Below are 22233 nucleotides of genomic sequence, written 5' to 3'. Positions count from 1 at the left end.
ATTAACATCTAAGGGGATTTCTGGAGGCATGGCTTGTAAAAACTTTGAATCTACAAATCAGTGGCTGGCCCACTACATATAAAGAGTGCACATTACCTAGGCCCTCAGCAGTCAAAGGTCACCTACCTGAGGGTAGTGATTTTTAAACTTCTTAATTATGCCCATAAGAAGAGATCCTGTGGGCAGTGCGCACGAATGGACTTCTCAGCTATCACAATAAAAAAGTTCTTTCTTTCCAGACTTTTCAGCAAAGGTCTCTGCAATGAGAGCTCGCTCTTAGCTGTACAAGCAAAAAATTAAATTTATGCTTTTATATCCTACACAATTGTGAGTGCAGCATGGCAGCAAACGCCACATGTTTGATGCAGCAGGAGTGTTAAAAGACTGAACAGCAGTTTTCAGCATCAGAGACGGGACTCTGAAGGGTCTTGGCAGATTTGCACTACATTATGATTTCTGGTGGCATGTTTGTGCACTGGATTTATTTTTTTGTTTCTTGTACGATTGCTTTACTATTGCAGTGAGGACTACATAACTGCATGAGTGATCGGCTGAAAACGTGTACTGGCAGACTTCATGGACAAAAGGATTATTGACTGTGCTATGGTGGTAAGCATTATTTTCCACCTACACATAATGTTGAGTTTTGAAAACAATGGAGTACTGTCACATTAATCTTTTCTGAAAACATCTGACTATATTGTTATGCTGTTAGAGAACCTGCTCTGAAACCTGTCCTGACATTTAGCTTTGGATCACCATGCTAAAGACTTAACACTAAACAGAGATCTCAGGCAGAATATATATCACAGAGGCCATGGCAAGGTGCAAACCATACATATTTCTAGTTTGTATTTTAATATAGCTATTTTGTATTTCTTAAGATGGGAGCAGATTTGAAATTGCAAGACAGCTAGAAATGTATTTTTTTCTGGTAACCACCCTTCTAAGGCAGTAGAAATTTGTGGTTTGACATTTGGTCTATGCTAACTTGTGATAAGTTGCTGGTCAGCAACTAAGAGACAGAGACTCCTATGAATAAGGACACCTGCAGTATCCAGATAAACAATCAAAGGAGAAGTAAGTGGGTGTGGGTGAAATTGTAGCCTTAGCAAGGGGGGGGGGGGGGGGACTAGCATAGTGACTATGCTTAACAAGGACATAGGTCAAACCATTATCTAATGAAAACTTATATGACAGGCCTTAAAACTGTCCATGCAATGAGGGAATAAATTATAGAAGCTGGAAGATGGTAGAAAGTGCTGGAACAGGATTCACCATAAAATGAAATACAATGTTCTGGAAAGATGCATATTCATTAGGTAAGAAAATGAAGATACATACCTGTAGCAGGTATTCTCCGAGGACAGCAGGCTGATTGTTCTCACGACTGGGTGACGTCCACAGCAGCCCCGAGGAATGGAAATCTTCCTAGCAACAAAAGTTTGCTAGATCCTTCGAGTGCGCGCGGGCACACGCACCGTGCATGCGCAGCCATCTTCCCGCCCGTCACGTGAGAGTCACGATCAGTTCGATAACAAAACAAAGAGGAAAAGGACAACTCCAAAGGGGAGGCTGGCGGGTATGTGAGAACAAGCAGCCTGCTGTCCTCGGAGAATACCTGCTACAGGTATGTATCTTCATTTCTCCGAGGACAAGCAGGCTGCTTGTTCTCATGACTGGGGTATCCCTAGCCCCCAGGCTCACTCAAGACAACAAAGAAACATTTAACTGAGAGTGCAGCCTGGAACATAACAAAAATGGGCCTAGGGGGGGTGGAGTTGGATTATAAACCCCGAACTGATTCTGTAGCACCGACTGCCCAAACCGACTGTCGCGTCGGGTATCCTGCTGAAGGCAGTAATGAGATGTGAATGTGTGGATTGATGACCACGTCGCAGCCTTGCAAATCTCTTCTATAGTGGCTGACTTCAAGTGGGCCACTGACGCTGCCATGGCTCGAACACTATGAGCCATGACATGACCCTGAAGAGTCAGCCCAGCCTGGGCGTAAGTGAAGGAAATGCAATCTGCTAGCCAATTGGAAATGGTGCGTTTCCTGACAGCAACTCCCCTTCTATTGGGATCGAAAGAAACAAACATTTGAGCGGACTGTCTGAAGGGGCTTGTCCGCTCCACATAGAAGGCCAAGCAGGGCGGGTATGAGGACGGGGAAAAAATGTTGGCAAGACAATTGACTGGTTCAGATGGAACTCCGACACCACCTTCGGCAAAAACTTAGGGTGCGTGCGGAGGACTACTCTATTATGATGAAACTTAGTATAGGGAGCCTGGGCTACCAAGGCTTGAAGCTCACCAACTCTACGAGCTGAAGTAACTGCCACCAAGAAAATGACCTTCCAGGTCAAGTACTTCAGATGGCAGGAATTCAGAGGCTCAAAAGGAGGTTTCATCAGCTGGGTGAGAACGACGTTGAGATCCCATGACACTGGTGGAGGTTTGACAGGGGGCTTTGACAAAAGCAAACCTCTCATGAAACGAACAACTAAAGGCTGTCCAGAGATAGGCTTACCCTCTACACGATAATGAAAAGCACTAATTGCACTAAGATGAACTCTTACGGAGTTGGTCTTGAGATCAGACTCTGATAAATGTAGAAGGTATTCAAGCAGGGTCTGTGTACGACAAGAGCGAGGACCTAGGGCCTTGCTGTCACACCAGACGACAAACCTCCTCCATTTGAAAGAGTAACACATCTTCGTGGAATCTTTTCTGGAAGCAAGCAAGACTCGGAAGACACCCTCAGAAAGACCCAAGGAGGCGAAGTCTACACCCTCAACATCCAGGCTGTGAGAGCCAGAGACTGGAGGTTGGTATGGAGAAGCGATGAGGGTTGGAAAACACTCCAATCTCCACGGTTCTTCGGAGGACAACTCCTGAAGAAGAGGGAATCAAATATGACGCGGCCAAAAGGGCGCAATCAGAATCATGGTCCTGCAGTCTTCCTTGTTTCAGCAAAGTCTTCCCTACTAGAGATATGGGAGGATACGCATACAGCAGGCCTGTCCCCCAATGTAGGAAAAAGGCATCCGACGCTAGTCTGTCGGGGGTCTGAAGTCTGGAACAGAACTGAGGGAACTTATGATTGAGCTGAGTGGCAAAAAGATCCACCGAGGGGGTGCTCCACGCTCGGAAGATCTTGTGGACTACGCCGGAGTTGAGCGACCACTCTTGAGGTTGCATTATCCTGCTCAATTTGTCGGCCAGACAGTTGTTTACGCCTGCCAGATACGTGGCTTGGAGAAACATGCCGTGACGGTGAGCCCAAAGTCACATCTGGATGGCTTCCCGACACAGAGGGCGAGATCCGGTGCCCCCCTGCGTGTTGATGTAGTACATGGCAACCTAATTGTCCAAATTTTAATAATTTGATTGGACAGCCGATCTCTGAAAGCCTTTAGAGCGCTCCAGACTGCTCGCAACTCCAGATTGATCTGAAGACCCGATTCCTGGAGGGACCAAGCTCCCTGGGTGTGAAGCCCATCTACATGGGCTCCCCACCCCAGGAGGGATGCATCCGTTGTCAGCACTTTTTGTGGCTGAGGAATATGAAAAGGACGTCCCAAGGTCAAATTGGATCGAATCGTCCACCACAGAAGGGAATTGTGAAAGTCAGTGGACAGCTGGATCACATCCTCTAGATTCCCTGCAGCTTGATACCACTGGGAAGCTAGGGTCCATTGAGCCGATGTCATATGAAGACGAGCCATGGAAGCTTGTCTCGACACCTGTGTCCACATTTTAAGGCTAAGACACAACTTACACGCGTCTGGGCGGTGGTCGGACCCAAGGCACTGAATACACCACGAGTGGGGGTCAGTACCTGAGATTGCCCGGTTGCATCGAGCGCACTTCTTGAAGCCACTGGGAATCCTTGATGTCATGGATGGAAAAATAGCGGCGGCGAGGTCAAAGTTCTCGATGGTGCCAAAAAGGGCACAAAAATGAGAAACGGGTACGCGCTGCCTAAAGAGCGACCCCAACGGAAACAAAAAGAAACTTAAGAGGGGACAAAACCTAACAAATAAAGATTTTTGGTTTTGTTTTTTTTGAAAAGAAAACAGCTCAACCAGAGCGAAAAATGAAAGAAAAAAGCGGAAAAACCCCCCGCAAAAATGAAGGCTGTTTTCAGGGGCACATGGAGAGAGACCGCAAGCAGTCACTCCCTTACCGCGGAAAGAAAAGAACTGATCGGGACTCTCGCACGATGGGCGGGAACATAGAAACGCGCGCTCGAAGGCTCTAGCAAACTTTTGTTGCTAGGAAGATTCCCGTTCCTTGGGACTGCCGTGGATGTCACCCAGTCGTGAGAACAAGCAGCCTGCTTGTCCTCGGAGAAGGGCAATTATAGTTAAGATAATGAAGAAAGAAAGGTATAGAACATGAAAAAGAATTGAGGATGGAGAGCCTCAATGTGCCTACACTAGCAGGTGGACATATTGACAGCTCCCAGGGAAAACTCTTATTTGCTACATATTATACTCTATTGGGATTTTATTTGTTGATATTTCAATCATTACTGATTGGCTTCTTTGACAATTTGAATAAACGTTTATTATGTCTAATACTTATTTAGTAGCCAGAGTTTTTCTTGCCTGGGGTTCTGCTTGAGGGAAAAGGCTACTCTTCTCTCTGAGTTAAAAACAGGAGTAGAGGATTGATCATGCTCCAGTTTTGCTTGCTCCAAAATTCAGTTGTTTTTATATTGGTAGAAAGAAGTCTACAACTACAGGAGTGTTTAAATGAATCACCGCTGGATGGCAGCTAATGGTGCAAGGATCCTGGGTTGTGTTATGGGGGTAGAATCCTCTATCAGTTTTCTTTTTTAAGAAGTGATGCTGACATGTATTGGAATGCAGGAACTGAAATTAACTGTTCTAGTGAATTATATAGAACAGATTATTTGATCAAACAGGTGGACACAGTTATTATATATACAAACAAGAGTATCATTAAGAATTTATTGACACACTCTAGTCAGAAACCATGTGATAGGTGATTCCATTCATATACTGAAACTGCTGCACCATATAAATGAAAACCAAAGTAGTATTAAGACAAACACTAACTTCATAAGACCAACATACAGTGGAACCCCGTTATAAAGCGCCCCACAATAATGCGAATCTGCTTACAATGCAATCATGTCACCCCTTTTTTTTAACATACAATTCCTCACATGTAAGCCACTCCAGCTGATGTGTAGCTATGCCAGAGTGAGCCTGGGCCCAGCCCCGGTTGAGCTTTGTCTGTGCTGGTGTGAAAACAAGTTTGGGTGGACTCTTTCTGCGTGGCTTAGGCCACTCCCAGTGCCAGTGTAAAAACAACCTTGGATGGACACTGTATATGCAGCTTAGGCTGCCCCCAGGGCCAGTGGACTCTGTATACACAGCTGAAGAGGTATTAAAAAGATTCAAGCATGTGCATAATGATTTCCTGAATTGGGCATGTGACTGATGAAGAAATTGTGGTAAATGTGCACCGAAAAGTCACAACCACACCATTGGATGACAACACTGATGATAAGGAAGATGATGAAGATGTTCCTCCTGCTCTTCCAAAAGTGTCAGAGGCCACAGAACATCTTGAGACAAGTTTGAGATGGCTAGAAAGTCAGGATGTGGACAGCATCAAAATTTTACAGCTACAAAACATTCTTGATTATGCAAGAAGTCAACAGTTTGCATTAAGAAAACAGATTATGCTAGATAACTTCCTGTACTAGTACAGTACTGTATGTTTCAATAACATTGTATATACACAGTAGTTCGGCCATAATACTCAATGCTGTGTGAATGCCTTTGTTTGTAGCAAATACATGTTTTGCAGCAGATCAATTTTTAGTTCATTTGTGTTCATGTTCCATTGATTCGGATATAATGCAAGGGTGTTCATGTTCCATTGATTCGGATATAATGCAAGGGTGTTCATGTTCCATTGATTTGGATATAATGCAAGGGTGTTCATGTTCCATTGATTCGGATACAACACGACCCCGCATTTAACATAATATCATAACAGTAGCCATACTGGGTCAGACCAATGGTCCATCTAGCCCAGTATTCTGTTTCCAACAGTGCCCAAGCCAGGTCACAAGTACCTGGAAGAAACCCAAAGCATGGCAAGATTCCATGTTACAAATCCCAGGGCAAGCAGTTGCTTCCCCATGTCTGTCTCAATAGCAGACTATGGATTTTTCCTCCAGGAACTTGTACAAACCTTTTTAAACCTAGAAAAGCTAACTCCTGTTACCACATCCTCCGACAAAGAGTTCCAGAGCTTAACTATTTGTTGAGTGAAAAAATATTTCCTCCTATTTGTTTTAAAAGTATTTACATGTAACTTCCAGAAGTGTCCCCTAGTCTTTGTAAAAAATCGATTTACTTCTACTTGTTCTACACCACTCAGGATTTTGTACACCTCAATCATATCTCCTCTCATCCATCTCTTTTCCAAGCTGAACAGCCCTAACCTTTTTAGCCTTTCCTCATACGAGAGGAGATCCATCCCCTTTATCACTTTGGTCACTCTTCTTTGAACCTTTTCTAATTCTGCTATATCTTTTTTGAGATACAGTGACCAGAACTGAACACAATACTCAAGGTGTGGTCGCATCATGGAGAGATAGAAGCATTATAGTATTTTTGGTCTTTTTCACCATCCCTTTAATAATTCCTAGTATTCTGTTTGCTTTTTGGCCACCGCCGCACACTGAGCAGAAGATTTCAGTGTATTATCTACGACACCTAGATCTTTTTCTTGAGTGCTGACCCCCAAAGGAGGACCCTAGCATCAGGTAACTATGATTTGGATTCTTCTTTAAAATGTGCATCACCTTGCATTTGTCCACATTAAATTTCATCTGCCCTTTGGATGCTCAGTCTTATAATTTCCTAAGGTCTTCTTGCAATATTTCACAGTCTGCATGTGTTTTAACAACCTTGAATAGTTTTGTGTCATCTGCAAGTGTAACCTCACTCGTTATTCTGATTTCCATATCACTTATAAACATGTTAAACAGAACCGGTCCCAGTACTGATCCCTGCAGCACTCCAACGTTCACCCTCCTCCATTGAGAGAAATGACCATTTAACCCTATCCTCTGTTTTCTGTCCAATAACCAATTCCTAATCCACACCAGAACCTTGACTCCTACCCCATGACTAATTTTCTCAGGAGTCTCTCATGAGGAACTTTATCAAAAGTTTCCTGAAAATCTAGATACACACATTTATTCACGCCTTCAAAGAAATGAAGCAAACTGGTGAGGCAAGACTTTCCTTAGCTAAACCCATGCTGATTCTGTCCCATTAAATCATGTTTGTCTATTTGTTCTGTAATTTTATTCTTTATGATAGTTTCCACTATTTTGCCCGGCACTGACATCAGGCTTACCGGTCTGTAATTTCCCGGATCACCCTTGAAATCCTTTTTAAAGATCAGTGTCACATTGGCCACCCTCCAATCTTCAAGTACTACAGACAATTTTAACGACAGGTTACATATTACTAACGTAATGATATTCCATGTATCCCAATCATTGCATTATAATGGGGTTCCACTGTATATTTAAAGATGTACAATTAAGAATTGATACAGTTCATTCTTCTTTACCAGTGTTCCAGACCATCATTCATATAACAATGTATGTCAAGTAGAAAACAAGTACTTTCTAACTTATCTGTTCTAACATATCAATACTACTTACACACTGACTTCATGCTAAGATCAAAATGAAAGCTTACCCTTTCAGAAGAATAAATAAGATATGCTGATGGGAACTAATGTATTCCACTGTGGGACTACGAGTGCCAATTTGTCTCCTCAGGATGTTGTTAAATATCTGAGACACATCTTTCTTCCCCTGTTAAAAAAAATGCAGATACACTCTGAAAATGTCTTTTTGGATTTTATTAAATTGGAGTGAACTGACTTTACATAATATGGTGAGGCATTTGAAGGCTTCTAGAAAGTCTCTCTGTGAACTGAATAGCCACAGTTCAAAAGCAACCTAAGATGTGGGTCTTTATTTAATATGCCCCTTCTCAAGCTCCAAAGGGCTTACAATTTATAGGATTACCATAATTTCAAAACAAGGTATATACCTCCAAAAAATTAACATCCTACGGTTTAGATAGAGAAGGATCTTACCACCACTTTTTCCCTGAACTCATGTAAACCTTCCAACAACCTTAAAATGTAAAGAAAATCTAACATCTACATTCTTCCAGAATAATAGTATAATGAGTGTAAGGTAAGATGTTTATGTAGTCTCAGGCAGGAGGCTGGGGCAGATAATCCTTAAGGTTTATAATTATATTAGGGGAGGTGATATGGGAATGGGTTAATATAAAATCTGGCAGGTTGATTGGGGACGGGTAAAAGCAAAGTCTATTTTGAATTGTGTTTATTTTTATTTTATTGATGTGGTGTTTCTATTTTTATATTTTGACTTATTGTAAACCACATGGAACAAGGATACAGATTTTTCAGTATATAAATGCTTTTTAATAAAACATTTTACAGGCTACTGATCTTTAAAGCAGTAGTAGCTCATCTAGACAACAAGAAAATAAAAGTTATTTGCCAGGAGTGTAGCCAGACCTGTTATTTCGGTTGGGCCCCAAGTTAACCTGGGTGAGTCCTTCCCACCCCCACTCCTGTCCATATATACAGTTCTTTTTGTTAAACTTTCCCTCGGCCCATGCTATCGTCGTGTTTCTCCTCCCCCCCCCCCCCCCCCCGCTCAGAATCTGTTCCTCTCCCCCCCCCCTCCCAGCCGGAATTCCTTCCTCTCTCCCTCCCCGGTCTTCTTCCAGGCCATCGCTCGCAGCGATTCCAGTAAGCAGCCTGTACCAGCCCTGCAGTCTTCCCTCTACCGCGTCCCCAGGAAATTATGTCACTGAGGTTGGGACACACAGAAGGAAGCCTGCAAGGCTGGCATAGGTTGCTTACAGGAATCGATGCTGGTGATAACTCAAAAGGTAAATGGAGGCAGGGGTGGGGAATTTAGAGAGAGATGGGCAGCTGCCATGAGGGCAAGAGAGAGAGGCGTAAGGTACTGCCAATGAGGTCCTTTGGGGGCCACTAGATTGGGTGGGCCTGAGGCAAGAATGGGTGGTCCTGTGCCCACCTGTAGCTACGCCACTGTTACTTACCTGTAATAAGTATTTTCCAAGGACAACAGGACTCAGATCCTCAACCATCGGTGATGTCATCGATGGAGCCCTCCTCCTTCTCACAAGTGAGCCTGTTTCCACCTGCCACTGTCACACAAGAGCTAGTAGTATGCAACTCTTTGGAGATGTGGGAGAGCTATGAGGATTCAAGTCCTACAGTCTTTGGAGAACATGTGCTACAGGTTTCATTTTCTTCAAAGACAAGCAGGACTATGAATCCTTGAGCATGAGACTCCCTAGCTACATAAGAAGGGGAAAGAACACTACAAGTGGTGTCACATCAGGTGAACAGCAACATTTTTGGCGACAACAGGCCATTTTAACATTTTATAATTTTTTTGATGACAGCCTGGAACTGAAAGAGGAGGATTGGAGGGGGAGGGGATGGAGTTGGATTATAAATCTCAAGTAGATTCTGGAGGACCTTCTGGCCAAACCTACTGTTGTGTTTCAAATCCTGATCTAGGCAGTAATGAGATGTGAATGTATGCAGAGAAGTCCATGTTGCAGTTCTGCAAATCTCTTCTATGGAAGCTTACTTCAAATGGGCTACAGACACAGCCGTGTCTCTGACATTATCAGCCATTGCCTGGTCCCCTAGAGTCAACCCAGCATGGGCAAAAGTGAAGGAAATGCAGTCTGCTAGCCAACTTGAAAATGAGCATTTACCAATGCCAGCCCCCATTCTTTTTGGGTCAAAAGAAACAAAAATCTGGGTGGACTTTCTACAGACTTTAAACTGCTTCAGATGGAAGACCAAGGTTTTAATGTTGTCCAAAGAGTGCAGTGCACTTTCACCTTTATGGAAAAAAGGCTGGAAGGAATATTGACTGGTTAAGGTGGAATTCCAACACAACTTTAAGGAAGGAACTTTCAAAATGAGTGCACAAAACCATTGTATTATAAAAATAAAAAAAGTGGTAAAATACATACAGGAGGAGCTTCCGGTAGAGCCATGAGGCTGAGCAGGCTCTGAATAGTGCTGCTCCTATCTCCCTCTCCAGAAGCCTGCAAGTATACCTGAGAAACTGCTCTGACCCTCAGTGAAATGGCACAGAATATCAGTCCGACGTTTATAGCACCTGATTTAGAGGGTTCCTTGCCCTGAACACCACAAAATCTTTGAGGAAAACCATGACAAGAGTAGACCCTCCAAGGTCAAAATGGTGGCAGCCACCAGACCACCCAACCCCACTGTGAGCTCGGAGTGGTCTGCAGAGACAATCGCCAAGGTGAAAGCAGCAGTAGACATGGCCAAAGATGAGAAACTGCAGCAATATTTTGACAAGATCGATAATGCCCATGAAAGGATAGATAGCATGGATCTGGAATTGGACGACACCCAATGCTGGACAAGCACGAGGAAGGACAAAATGCAGACCATAGAAAATAAGCAACAGTTAATGGACAAACAACTACAGAAGGTGTTGCAGAAGGTGGAGAACCTGGAGAATACAGCATAGCGTAACAATTAACAAATTTGGTTGGAATCCCAGAATGCATACTAGATGGCGAGCTGCCAAAATTTCCGGAGACTTGAATTCCACAGGTCTTGCAGTTGGGCAACCAGCATGGTCCATTTTGCCTTGAGCAGGTCCACTACATGTGTGCTTGCAGTCTGGAAGGTTCTCATCCCAGGGTTGTTATATTGAAAGTACTTAACTTTGCGTATAAGGTGGCTGTCTTGTGTGCTAATAGGGCGGGGAAGGTTTTACATTATAAGGACCCTTTGTTTCCAGCACTATTCAGTGTTGGTGGCCGCCCAGAGGAATTTAGCCCAGTGTGAACTGCTCTTTTTAAAAAACAAGTTCAGTTTGCACTGTTGTATCCAGCCCAAGTTCATGTGGTGCATGAAGGTCAGACATCATTTTTTGACTCAGTGTCAGAGGCACAGTCATCCTTGGCAACACTGCTAGATGGGGACAATGACATCTAACTGTGAAAGGTCTGTTGTTGGTTAGACACACCTACCTTTCAAAATAGGCAAGCAACAACTATTTCAGCCCACTGCGATATGTTTGGAGATATGGAGTAGTCAGTGGGAAAACATGGCATGACGCTATTGAGTACACAGTGGTTTTGAGTTCCTCACTGGAATTATAGACAATTATCATATGGCTTTTTTACATTAATAGTATGGCATTATGACCACATCCCCCATAAGAGAACTCTACTTTAGAGTTACTTTGGCTCAGAAAGCTCTGTGGACTGTACTCTCTATTGATATAGATTTCGTTATGGACTGCCTCAGGGCTGGACTTTTTTTTTTAAGTCACCAGACTGCACTGATTTGCTACAGGACAATCCTCTGAAGTGTATTTTTCTCTTTGCTGTTTGGTGTGAGTGATGATTGAAGTTTGAATTGAATGTATGAAGGGAGAGGGGATGGGCGCACATGGAGGTTTTGTATAAGGGTGTACAGAGGGGGATAGGATAGTGGTTAGAAGAAACAAGGACTAATGTGTCTCATGAGGGGGAGGGATAATACTTTACGTAAATTATGTACATCGGATTTTTGTGGTAGCATTGGAGACTCTTACAGAATAGGAATATTGTTGGACCTAGTGAGGGCTGGGTGCTGGATTCATTCTGTGTATAAGGTACCTGTTTTTGTTGAGCCACATTTTGGGGTACCCTGGGATCAGCCTCCCTGAGGGTGTGTTCTTGGTACGTAGCTGAGGTGAAGTCCCCAATTAAAAGAGCAAAAATACTGCAACAGTTAAAAAAGAAGGAAGTGCATATTGCTTGCCTGCAAGAGACGCATTTCTCAGACTTAGAACATCAAAAGCTGAAATGGAGCTAGGTAGATGACATGGAGCTGGGTAGATGACATGCAGTATTTTTATCTGGTACAGCCCAAAGTGCAGGGATAGCATATTGGTGAGCAAATTTATCCCGACACTTCACAAGGTGGAAATGGATGAAGTTGGTAGATATATTTTAGTACATATGACTGTTCAGGATTTAGAGCTGGTAATTCTGAACTTGTACACTCTTAATGTATTTACCATTTCCTTTTTTCAACACGACTAAGGTGTGCAGTGCCTATTTACATCTGCCCTTGATGGGTGGTGGATGATTACAATACTGTTTTAGACCCCCATATGGATAGGATGGGGGAGCTCAATCTGAGTAATCCAAAGCACCTTGGGGTCTCAAACAATTCTGTAGGGTGTTGGTTCTGGTGGTCTGGTGCACCCTTGGAGGCTCATTCATGTGGCTTGTGCACACCCAGCCATGTCTCGTATAGATTATATGTTAGTAACATCTTCATTGTTTCATCGGGAAGAAGGAGCCACTACTGCAGTCCCCACTTTACTGGATCATGCGGTGCTTTGGCTGGATGCATTTTACTGGATCATGCGGTGCTTTGGCTGGATGTGCAGGGTATACTGGGGGGAAAGGGGCAGGAGAAGTTTGGTATTTCCTGACTCATCTTTACAAGGATTTTAATTATAAAACCTATATAGTTAATAAATGGAAATAATTTATGGAAGATAATAATCAACATGTTCACAATCCTATTTTGATATGGGAAACCGCAAAAACTGTTTTGAGGGGGGACACTACAGCATATGCAGTGAGTAGAAGGAAGCAATTAGCTACAGAATTATTGTATTTAGAAAACAAACTGAAAAGTGTAAAGAAAGTTGGTTATCTTCCCAGTGTCGAGGATCAAGGGATAATCTACAAGTTGCCAGAGTAGCCTTGTACGCCAAGATGTTAAATCTCAAATATATTATATGCATAAATTATATCGTTATGGGAACTGTTGGTGCATCTAGTACATCCCTGGACAAGCCTGCAGTTCTGGAGCAGTCTATCCCATGAGGGATTCATAGTCACTAAAAATGGTCAGTTGAATTCTCTATTTGCTCAGTTTTTCAAAGATTTCTATCAATGTCAGGCAGTCCCCTCTGCAGAAGTACATTCCTATGTATCTTCCTTAAACTTACCTCAAATCCAACAGCAAAACTGACCCACTCTACACAAGCCAGTAGCAGCTTATGAAATTCTGGCTGCCATCAAACAAGTTCCTTTGGCTCCAGGCCCAGACAGTATGACTGTGGAATTTTATAAACCGTTGCAGGAACATATCTCGTTGCCTCTGAAAGCGTATTATGAGCAAGTTTGTAAGAACAAGTCATTTCCAGCTTATGCCAATAGTTCAACAATTGTAGTGTTGCCTAACCTTAGCCGAGATCCCCTATTGCTGGACTTGTATCGGCCTAGTTCCTTACTTAATTTTGAGCTTAAACTGATGGCAAAAATCTTGGCGATGAGGCTGGCTAAATTGTTATTGGAAGTGATTCATACAGACCAGGTGGGCTTTATACAGAATAGGGTAATGGGAAATGGGATTTCATATACTGCCTTTCTGTGTTATAATCAAAGTGATTTACATTTATTTTATGCAGGTACTTTTCTGTATCCCTAATGGACTCACAATCTAAGTATCATACCGGGGGAAATCGAGAGTTAAGTGATTTGCCCACAGTTACCCAGTTTTCTAGGTTCTCAGACAACCGCACTAACCACTAGTCTACACCTCCCGGAACGCGTGAAGCGTAACAGCAGCACTAGGACATTGTGCCCCAAGAAATACACCTGTCATTTTGGTTAGTCTAGATGCCCCAAAGGCCTTTGACTGTGTGCACTGAGAATACCCGTTTCAACTGCTGGATGCAGGGCCCCTTTGTAGACATGGTTAAAGTTCTTTACACAAACCCTAGGTGAGCAGTTCAGACCAACAGAACACTCTCAAGACTTCTTTCTGTTGGCTAGGGGCACCTGGCAGGGATGCCCCTGTCGACCCTATTCTTCATTCTTGCTCTGGATCCCTTACTGAGTAATGTAAGGGCTGACTCTGAGGTACAGGGCTTGCTGATTGTTAAGGAAGTAGTTAAATGTATGGCATTTGCTGACAATATGCTCCTGGTGCTCACACATCCTAAACAATCATTAGATAGCTTGTTGAACTTAGTGCAACAACACGGGAGGGTATTGGGCTTTAACTTTAAACTTGGATAAATCAGAAGCAATGTCCATGGGAAGCTATGAGTATGAAGACTGGTCGGATGACTTTCCTCTTATAAAGGTAGAAACTAAAAATATTTGGGTATTTAATCAAAAATGTGTCTGATGCATATTTTGAAAACATTACTGTATAGTTAAAAAAGCTGGTGGATGTGTTATGTCTTTGGTCTGCCTTACCTTTAACTTTGCAGAGACATATAGCACGTGAAGATGGTACTTTTTCAAAGGTGGCTCTACGTCCTGCAAACATTCCCAATGTATGCCCCATGTGCAGAACTATATGAGGACCCCAAAAGGGGGTGGAGTCGCAGCCTTCTTGAGCCCAAAACCCTGTGGCTCATCACCAGCTAACATTACCCCTAAAGCCAGGGCAAAGGATTTATCCCTAACTAGCATTTACTGCCCAACGAGAAGACTAATCGCACGATAGTCAGTGCTATTTAACTGGTCAAAACAGCTGCTGACCGGTTACATAGCACTTAAATGGCCTTCTCTTGCTGAATAACCCCAGTTAGTAGCTACTGGTTAGCTGGTTATATCACGTGATAGAACTGGCTATCTGCTGATTCTTAAAGTGGGTTTGGCCACGTGAAACCCTGGAATATTTTTGGCTGGATATTCAATGCTGGTCACTGGAAATGGACTGGCATTTAACCCATTAGTGCCCAATGTTCCCATATGGTTTATTATGGGAACATTGGGCTAATGTTAACTAATTAACTAATGGGTTAATATCTGGGCTTAGCACAGACTGCGGGAGTTAACCTGGATTTAGACTACAGAAAACAGAAAGATGTGTTCTCTTTAAAATGATTTTTATACCACGAAGGCTCCTGAATGTTGTGCTTCCCTTTAACTGTAGTTTTATATGATAAAGAACCCCCAAATGCACTGGTGACCAACACCTTACCCTTCTCTTCACCAGAAGGGTAAACCATTGATCTTGGGCATTTTAAGGCTACAATCAGGTGTCACAGCTTCAGCAGATTCCAACTCCAGCTATCAGATTTATCAGGAAGAACTGGGAAAAGAGAAGAGGGAGGCCTATGACTATATTTTTGCTGATGATGTCCAGTTTTTTTCCCTTTTTGAACTGTGAAGGTGGTAACAGCCCAATTAGACACGCCTGGTGTTGAATGCAGGGAAAACGGAGGTGATGGTGGTCTCAAGATGGGGTGCACCTGACTTTCCTAGTAAAATGGCGAGAAGTTTTGATTGTGTAGTAGGAGGGTGTGCTTTGTGTAGTTCTTGTGCTTGATGCCAGCCTCTCTTTTAAACACACATGTGCAACGGTTAAACACTCTTTTTTTAAACTGAGAATGCTTAGTAGGGTGAGGCCTTTTGTACCAGAGGAGGATTTTCGGTTGGGTGTTCAAGCATGGTGTTGAACAGTCTGGACTACTGTAATGCATTTTATTTTGGGCTTCCTGCAAGCTGGATAAGGGCTCTTCAGGTGGTACAGAACGCTGCAGCTCAGCAGATCTTTCAGTTGTCTAGATATCAGCATGTCTCCCAATTGTTGTGCAAGTTGCACTGGCCTTCTGTGGAGCTCAGGATTCAATTTAAAATCCTTTTACTTATCCATCGTGTGCTTTGGAATTCTTTGGCTGGTTATCTATTCAACTGGGAGGTCCGTGCGGTCTGCGGAAACATCTTGAACGAGGAAGGGATCTTTTTTTCGTTGGTGGGTCCAGTGCTTTGGAACCAGTTGACCCTTTCTTTGAGGCAGATGACTAATATGGCAGCCCTTAAAAAAGCAGTTGAAAGCCCATCTTTTCTCCTGCTATTTGTAATATTTATGAACAGGGCAGGATGAGTGTGGTATGGTGTACATAAAATTTTGTGGTTGGTTTAGGGAGTGACGGTTAGAGATGTGGAGAGAGGAAAGGGTTTTTGGTACATGTATGGGTGCTATGTTTTATGTATGTTTTATTGTGTTTCATCTTGGATAGGGCAGAATATAAATGTTTTACCATTAATTCATTACAATAAAACCACCCAAGAATATAGAATTCCCCTACAGATTACTCTTTCATAGCCCATCTGAGAGGTACCAAAAGGAGAAGCCTTAGAAAAAAAGGGTCACCAGTTTCTCTGTCCCAAACAACCTCCCCACTGAGAAACTATCCTTTTCTGAGGAGGCAATCCCCCTCTGTCTGCTGAACCAGCTATCTCCTCTTCCTCTTGTCCCAGTCAGTGGAATGTTCTTGCATCCCAAACATTGTGAAGACCAACCTTTAGTTCCCTTCACACAGAGGCAAAGACTAGGGTTGGGAAGGGCTCAAAGCAGAACCTGAATATGTTGCCAAAGCATGACACCTAGGAATTAAAAAAAATATTCTCAGGCTACATAATTTTTTTATGGATCACAAGCCTAACCTGTCCTTAAGGCATTCTGGGAAGCTTCACTTCTATACAGGGGCACAGATCTGGTTCCCAACTAGGAGGAAGTAGAGAGGAGCTCTGATAAACATGAGTTGTCACCAGCTGACATATTAACAGTAAACTGGAGCTAAATAGGCTCTGCCATGCCTGAGGGTAGATATGCAACCTTCATAACTTTCCTTCCTTATTTCTCTATCAGAAGGAAAGAAGGAGATAAAGGGCTCAGCATGTTTATGTACTTTTTTCACAAAGTGACAACAAACAAAGCTACTAATCTCCCATTAATTCAGAAGCACTGACCAGGTTTTATTCCATATGCACTGCATAGTCCACAGCCCATTCTGGGTATCTATCCAGATTCACTTTTAGCTGGGTACTAAACCTCCATTGATTGTACCTGCTCACCTGGCACCTGCTTGCATGGTTGTTCTGAAAACAGGTCAAATGCACTGGCTGAAATGCTGAATTGCCATGACTTACCTACAGCTTTTCACCTCGATTCCCCCTGATTCCCCCTCGATTCACTGAAAATGAGTGAAAGGGGAGGAGGGGTGGGGAGATCCGGGAAATTATAGACCGGTGAGTCTGACGTCGGTGCCGGGGAAAATGGTAGAGGCTATTATCAAAAACAAAATTACAGAGCACATCCGAGGACATGGATTACTGAGACCAAGTCAGCATGGCTTTTGTGTGGGGAAATCTTGCCTGACCAATTTACTTCAATTCTTTGAAGGAGTGAACAAACATGTGGACAAAGGGGAGTCGGTTGATATTGTGTATCTGGATTTTCAAAAGGCGTTTGACAAGGTACCTCATCAAAGGCTACAGAGGAAATTGGAGGGTCATGGGATAGGAGGAAATGTCCTATTGTGGATTAAAAACTGGTTGAAGGATAGGAAACAGAGAGTGGGGTTAAATGGGCAGTATTCACAATGGAGAAGGGTAGTTAGTGGGGTTCCTCAGGGGTCCGTGCTAGGACCGCTGCTTTTTAATATATTTATAAATGATTTAGAGATGGGAGTAACTAGCGAGGTAATTAAATTTGCTGATGACACAAAGTTATTCAAAGTCGTTAAATCGCGACAGGATTGTGAAAAATTACAAGAGGACCTTACGAGACTGGGAGACTGGGCGGCTAAATGGCAGATGATGTTTAATGTGAGCAAGTGCAAGGTGATGCATGTGGGAAAAAAGAACCCGAATTATAGCTACGTCATGCAAGGTTCTACGTTAGGAGTTACGGACCAAGAAAGGGATCTGGGTGTCGTCGTCGATAACACACTGAAACCTTCTGCTCAGTGTGCTGCTGCGGCTAAGAAAGCGAATAGAATGTTGGGTATAATCAGGAAAGGTATGGAAAACAGGTGTGAGGATGTTATAATGCCATTGTATCGCTCCATGGTGCGACCGCACCTTGAGTATTGTGTTCAATTCTGGTCGCCGCATCTCAAGAAAGATATAGTAGAATTGGAAAAGGTGCAGCGAAGGGCGACTAAAATGATAGCGGGGATGGGACGACTTCCCTATGAAGAAAGACTAAGGAGGCTAGGGCTATACAGCTTGGAGAAGAGACGGCTGAGGGGAGACATGATAGAGGTATATAAAATAATGAGTGGAGTGGAACAGGTGGATGTGAAGCGTCTGTTCACGCTTTCCAAAATACTAGGACTAGGGGGCATGCGATGAAACTACAGTGTAGTAAATTTAAACAAATCGGAGAAACTGTTTCTTCACCCAACGTGTAATTAAACTCTGGAATTCGTTGCCGGAGAAAGTGGTGAAGGCGGTTAGCTTAGCAGAGTTTAAAAAGGGGTTGGACGGTTTCCTAAAGGACAAGTCCATAAACCGCTACTAAACGGACTTGGAAAACTCCAAAATTCCAGGAATAACATGTATAGAATGTTTGTACGTTTGGGAAGCTTGCCAGGTGCCCTTGGCCTGGATTGGCCGCTGTCGTGGACAGGATGCTGGGCTCGATGGACCCTTGGTCTTTTCCCAGTATGGCATTACTTATGTACTTATGTATGTACTTATTTCAGATTCCCAATCTGACACAGCACCATGAGACCAGTAGGGAATCTGAGAATAGGCTGCACCAAAAGTGGTTTGTTTTTTTAATTCATTTTCCAAAAACTTTAATCAGTTAGTACTCAGGAAATTTTCTCGCCCCCTCCCAAGAATAGGGAAGGAAGACAGTAGGCACTGCAACCACAAACCCCCACAAGAAATGGAGGGGGTAGGCAGGGGAAGAGATCTGGTACTGACGAGTTTAGTATGCTTAAGATCTATGGACAAGCCTCTGCCAAGCCTAGCCCTTTAGTCTGTTCCCAAGTAGGGAAGGAAATCGGCCGCAGCATCCCTCTGACTCAGTCTATGCTCTACCAGGAATTTTGGCCTACAGGTTTCCCAGAAGAAGTCTACTTGTAGTTGTTACACCAGGCCATGTATCTGCACTATACGCAGGAGCCAGAGAAACAGCACCAGTCTTCTATAAGGGGAGTCAAATTAGCTCTGAGCTGTTTTTTTTTGTGGCTCCAGGAAAATTAACCCACTTGTCTGTACTGGTCAGGTATGGATGATAAAGTAAGTATAATTTATTAAAAATGTATATGATTTTATTACATGGGTAATATGATCTTTCTTCTAGTGCTGATGAGGTGTCCTTAGCCACCAAATCATCCAGCAAAAGAAAAATCTATTCCTATCATCTGAGAAACATTATATAACTAAACAAACCTCTAAGTACATATGAAAATTCAAATGCAAAATTAACAAGTGAGCTGAACTGCTCTTTTGACAAGTTAAAAGCCATACAGAGCTCCATATGGAGTAAGCCAGCAAGTGGTTACACATATCTAGATAACTTTAACTGGATGTTCAGCAGAAAACTTATCCAGGTAATTTTATCTGGAAAACGACATGTCAGCTACTTGTGTGAAAACACTTGTCTTCACAAATTTAACAGGATATCACTAATTATGACGCTATCTGGCTAAGTATTTTAGTCAGCCATGCCTCCAAAGTTACCCTTGCAGAAAGGGGGAAATACCTAAAAGGTGAGATTTGTATGAATTTTGGCTTATGAGTTACAACCTACCTCAAAATCAATGAGGTGCAAGTTAGTTATCAGTGTTACCAGCAAACCACTGTTATACAATTCTTGTGCAAGCTGCGCCACCATTTCAGTCTGTGGTTCCTTGTCTCCGCTACCACACAGTATTTCCTTTGTGGCTTGTAATGATTTAGATACTTCTTCTGAGGCCTAGGGAACAATTGCAGAATTAAATTATTACATAATATTCAAAGAAAATAAAGCAGCCATTTTCTTTAAAATAGAAATATAGCAAGGAAGCTAAATAAAATGACCAATCTGGGTTATAAAATGTGTTATAAATGACTTGATAAAACATGTATGTCACAAGAAAAAAAGAACGGCCATACTGGGACAGACAGAAGGTCCATCAAGCCCAGTATCCTGTTTCCAACAGTGACCAATCCAGGTCACAAGTGCCTGGCGAGATCACAAAAGAGATTTTATGCTGCTTATCTCAGAAATAAGCAGTGGCTTTTCCCAAGTCCATCTTAATAATGGCTTATGGACTTTTCCACAGGAGAACAATGTAGACCAGAGTGAAAGTAGAAATAGACTTTATTAAAAGCAGTTGCACGATGTGGCCAAGTTTCACCACCCAGAAGCTGCATCAGGAACTTATCATTCCACTATAAAACACACATAAAAAATAAATAATAAAATATATTAAATAATATAATAAATTATTAATCCAGTTAAAAGTAAGTAATCCAAATAAAATTAACCCATAAACAAGTACAGACATATGTTAATTAACAACATAAGCATAAAAATACTATTCAGTCAGTTTTTAGTGGTAGTAGGATACATTCAAATATTAATCTTAAAAAAAAAAAAAACATACATACAAAACATATTGTCATACATGTCTCTTAAAAAACAACTTAAAAGGGACATGGGACACGTACCTATCAGGGTCCCTAAAGGCATATGGACCTGATAGCAGCTGAAACAAATACTACAGCAGTAAATTGCAATTGCCTAAAAAAAAGAAAAAGAAAAAAGAACACACACGTAAGCTCTAAAAAGCCAAGTAAGCTCAAGACAGAATGAAAAATTCCACAAAAATCCCAAGTGCTCAAGTTAGAAACGTCAAAATAATTTTCTTACCAAAAGCAACAAATGCTGAAGCTCTTCAGAAATCTTTTCCTCTCACAGAAAAACAACCACCCTTGCTATGTGAAAGTTTAAATGCAGTGTGGCTTAGGTCAAAGGTCACTTTTCGCAAAAAAAAACAAAACAACCCCAGCCCCCCACCCCAAAACAAAGTTTTCTTTATTATTTATTTTTTGATTTGTATTTTTATAGTGGAATGATAAGCCCCTGACGCAGCCTCTTGGAGGCAAAACATGAGCACGTCAGGCAATTGATTTTAATGAAAAGTCTATTTCTACTTTCACTCTGGTGTGCATTGTTCTCCTGTGGATTATCTACGTGTAGATCACAGCCTCTATTGTTCCATATTATGGACTTTTCCTTCAGGAAATTATCCAAACCTTTTTTAACCCCTGCTAAGCTAACTGCTTTTAAAACATTCACTGGCAATGAATTCCAGAGTTTAATTACACGTTAAGTGAAGAAATAATTTATTTGGTTTGTTTTAAAATTTACTACTTAGTAGCTTCATTGCATACCACCAGTCCTAGTAATTTTGGAAAGAGTAAACAAGCGATTTACGCCTATCCGTTCCACTCTCCTCAGTATTTTATATACCTCTATCATCCCTTAGCTGTCTTGTCTCCAAGTTAAAAAAGCCCTAGTTGTCTTTCCTCATATGGAAATTGAACCATCCACTTCATCATTTTCTTTGCCCTTCTCTGTACTTATTCTAATTGCGCTAGATCTTTTTTGAGATGCGGTGAACAGTATTGCACACAGTATTCAAGGTGCGGTCGCACCATGGAGCGACACAAAGGCATTATAATATTCTCATTTTTATTTTCCATTCCTTTCCTAATAATTCCTAACATTCTATTTGCTTTTTTAGCCGTTGCCACACACTGAGCAGAAGGTTTCAATGTGTCATCAATGATGACACCTAGATCCTACTCCTGGGCAGTGACTCCTAACGTGGAACCATGCATCACATAGCTATAGTTTGGGTTCCTCTATCCCAAGCATCACTTTACATTTGCTCACGTTAAACGACATCTGCCATTTGGATGTCCAGTCTCCCAGTATTGAGAGGCCCTCTTGCAATTTTTCACAATCCGCTAGCAATTTTAAGAACTTTGAATAATTTTATATTATCAGCAAATTTAATTACCTCACTAGTTATTCCAATCTCTAGATCATTTATAAATATGTTAAAAATCAGCGGTCCCAGCACAGACCCCTGGGGAACCCCACTATCTACCATTCTCCATTGAGAATACTGACCATTTAACCCTACTCTCTCTATGTTTTCTATTTCTTAGCCAGTCCTTAATCCACAATAGGACATTACCTTCTATCCCATGAGTTTCTAATTTCCTCAGGAGTCTTTCAAAAGAAATTATGCTACAAACTAGATTCGCATAA

General features: G+C 42.3%; 1 protein-coding gene across 3 annotated transcripts in view; it reads right to left on the bottom strand.

The window, feature by feature from the left end:
* CAB39L (calcium binding protein 39 like) overlaps nt 1-22233 on the bottom strand; it is a 212963-nt gene that overhangs the window by 107328 nt on the left and 83402 nt on the right. For all 3 annotated transcript variants that reach the window (XM_030200470.1, XM_030200471.1, XM_030200472.1), the window contains 2 exons: nt 19720-19884; nt 7767-7885 (listed from right to left, as the gene is read on the bottom strand). In XM_030200470.1, the coding sequence (XP_030056330.1) occupies nt 7767-7885; nt 19720-19884 (284 nt within the window). The remainder of the gene's footprint in view (nt 1-7766; nt 7886-19719; nt 19885-22233) is intronic.

This window comes from Microcaecilia unicolor, chromosome 4 (genome assembly GCF_901765095.1).
Source record: "Microcaecilia unicolor chromosome 4, aMicUni1.1, whole genome shotgun sequence".
NCBI classification, from domain to species: domain Eukaryota; kingdom Metazoa; phylum Chordata; class Amphibia; order Gymnophiona; family Siphonopidae; genus Microcaecilia; species Microcaecilia unicolor.
The sequence above is the reverse complement of the archived record's forward strand: the minus strand, read 5'-3'. Positions and strand labels throughout refer to the sequence as shown.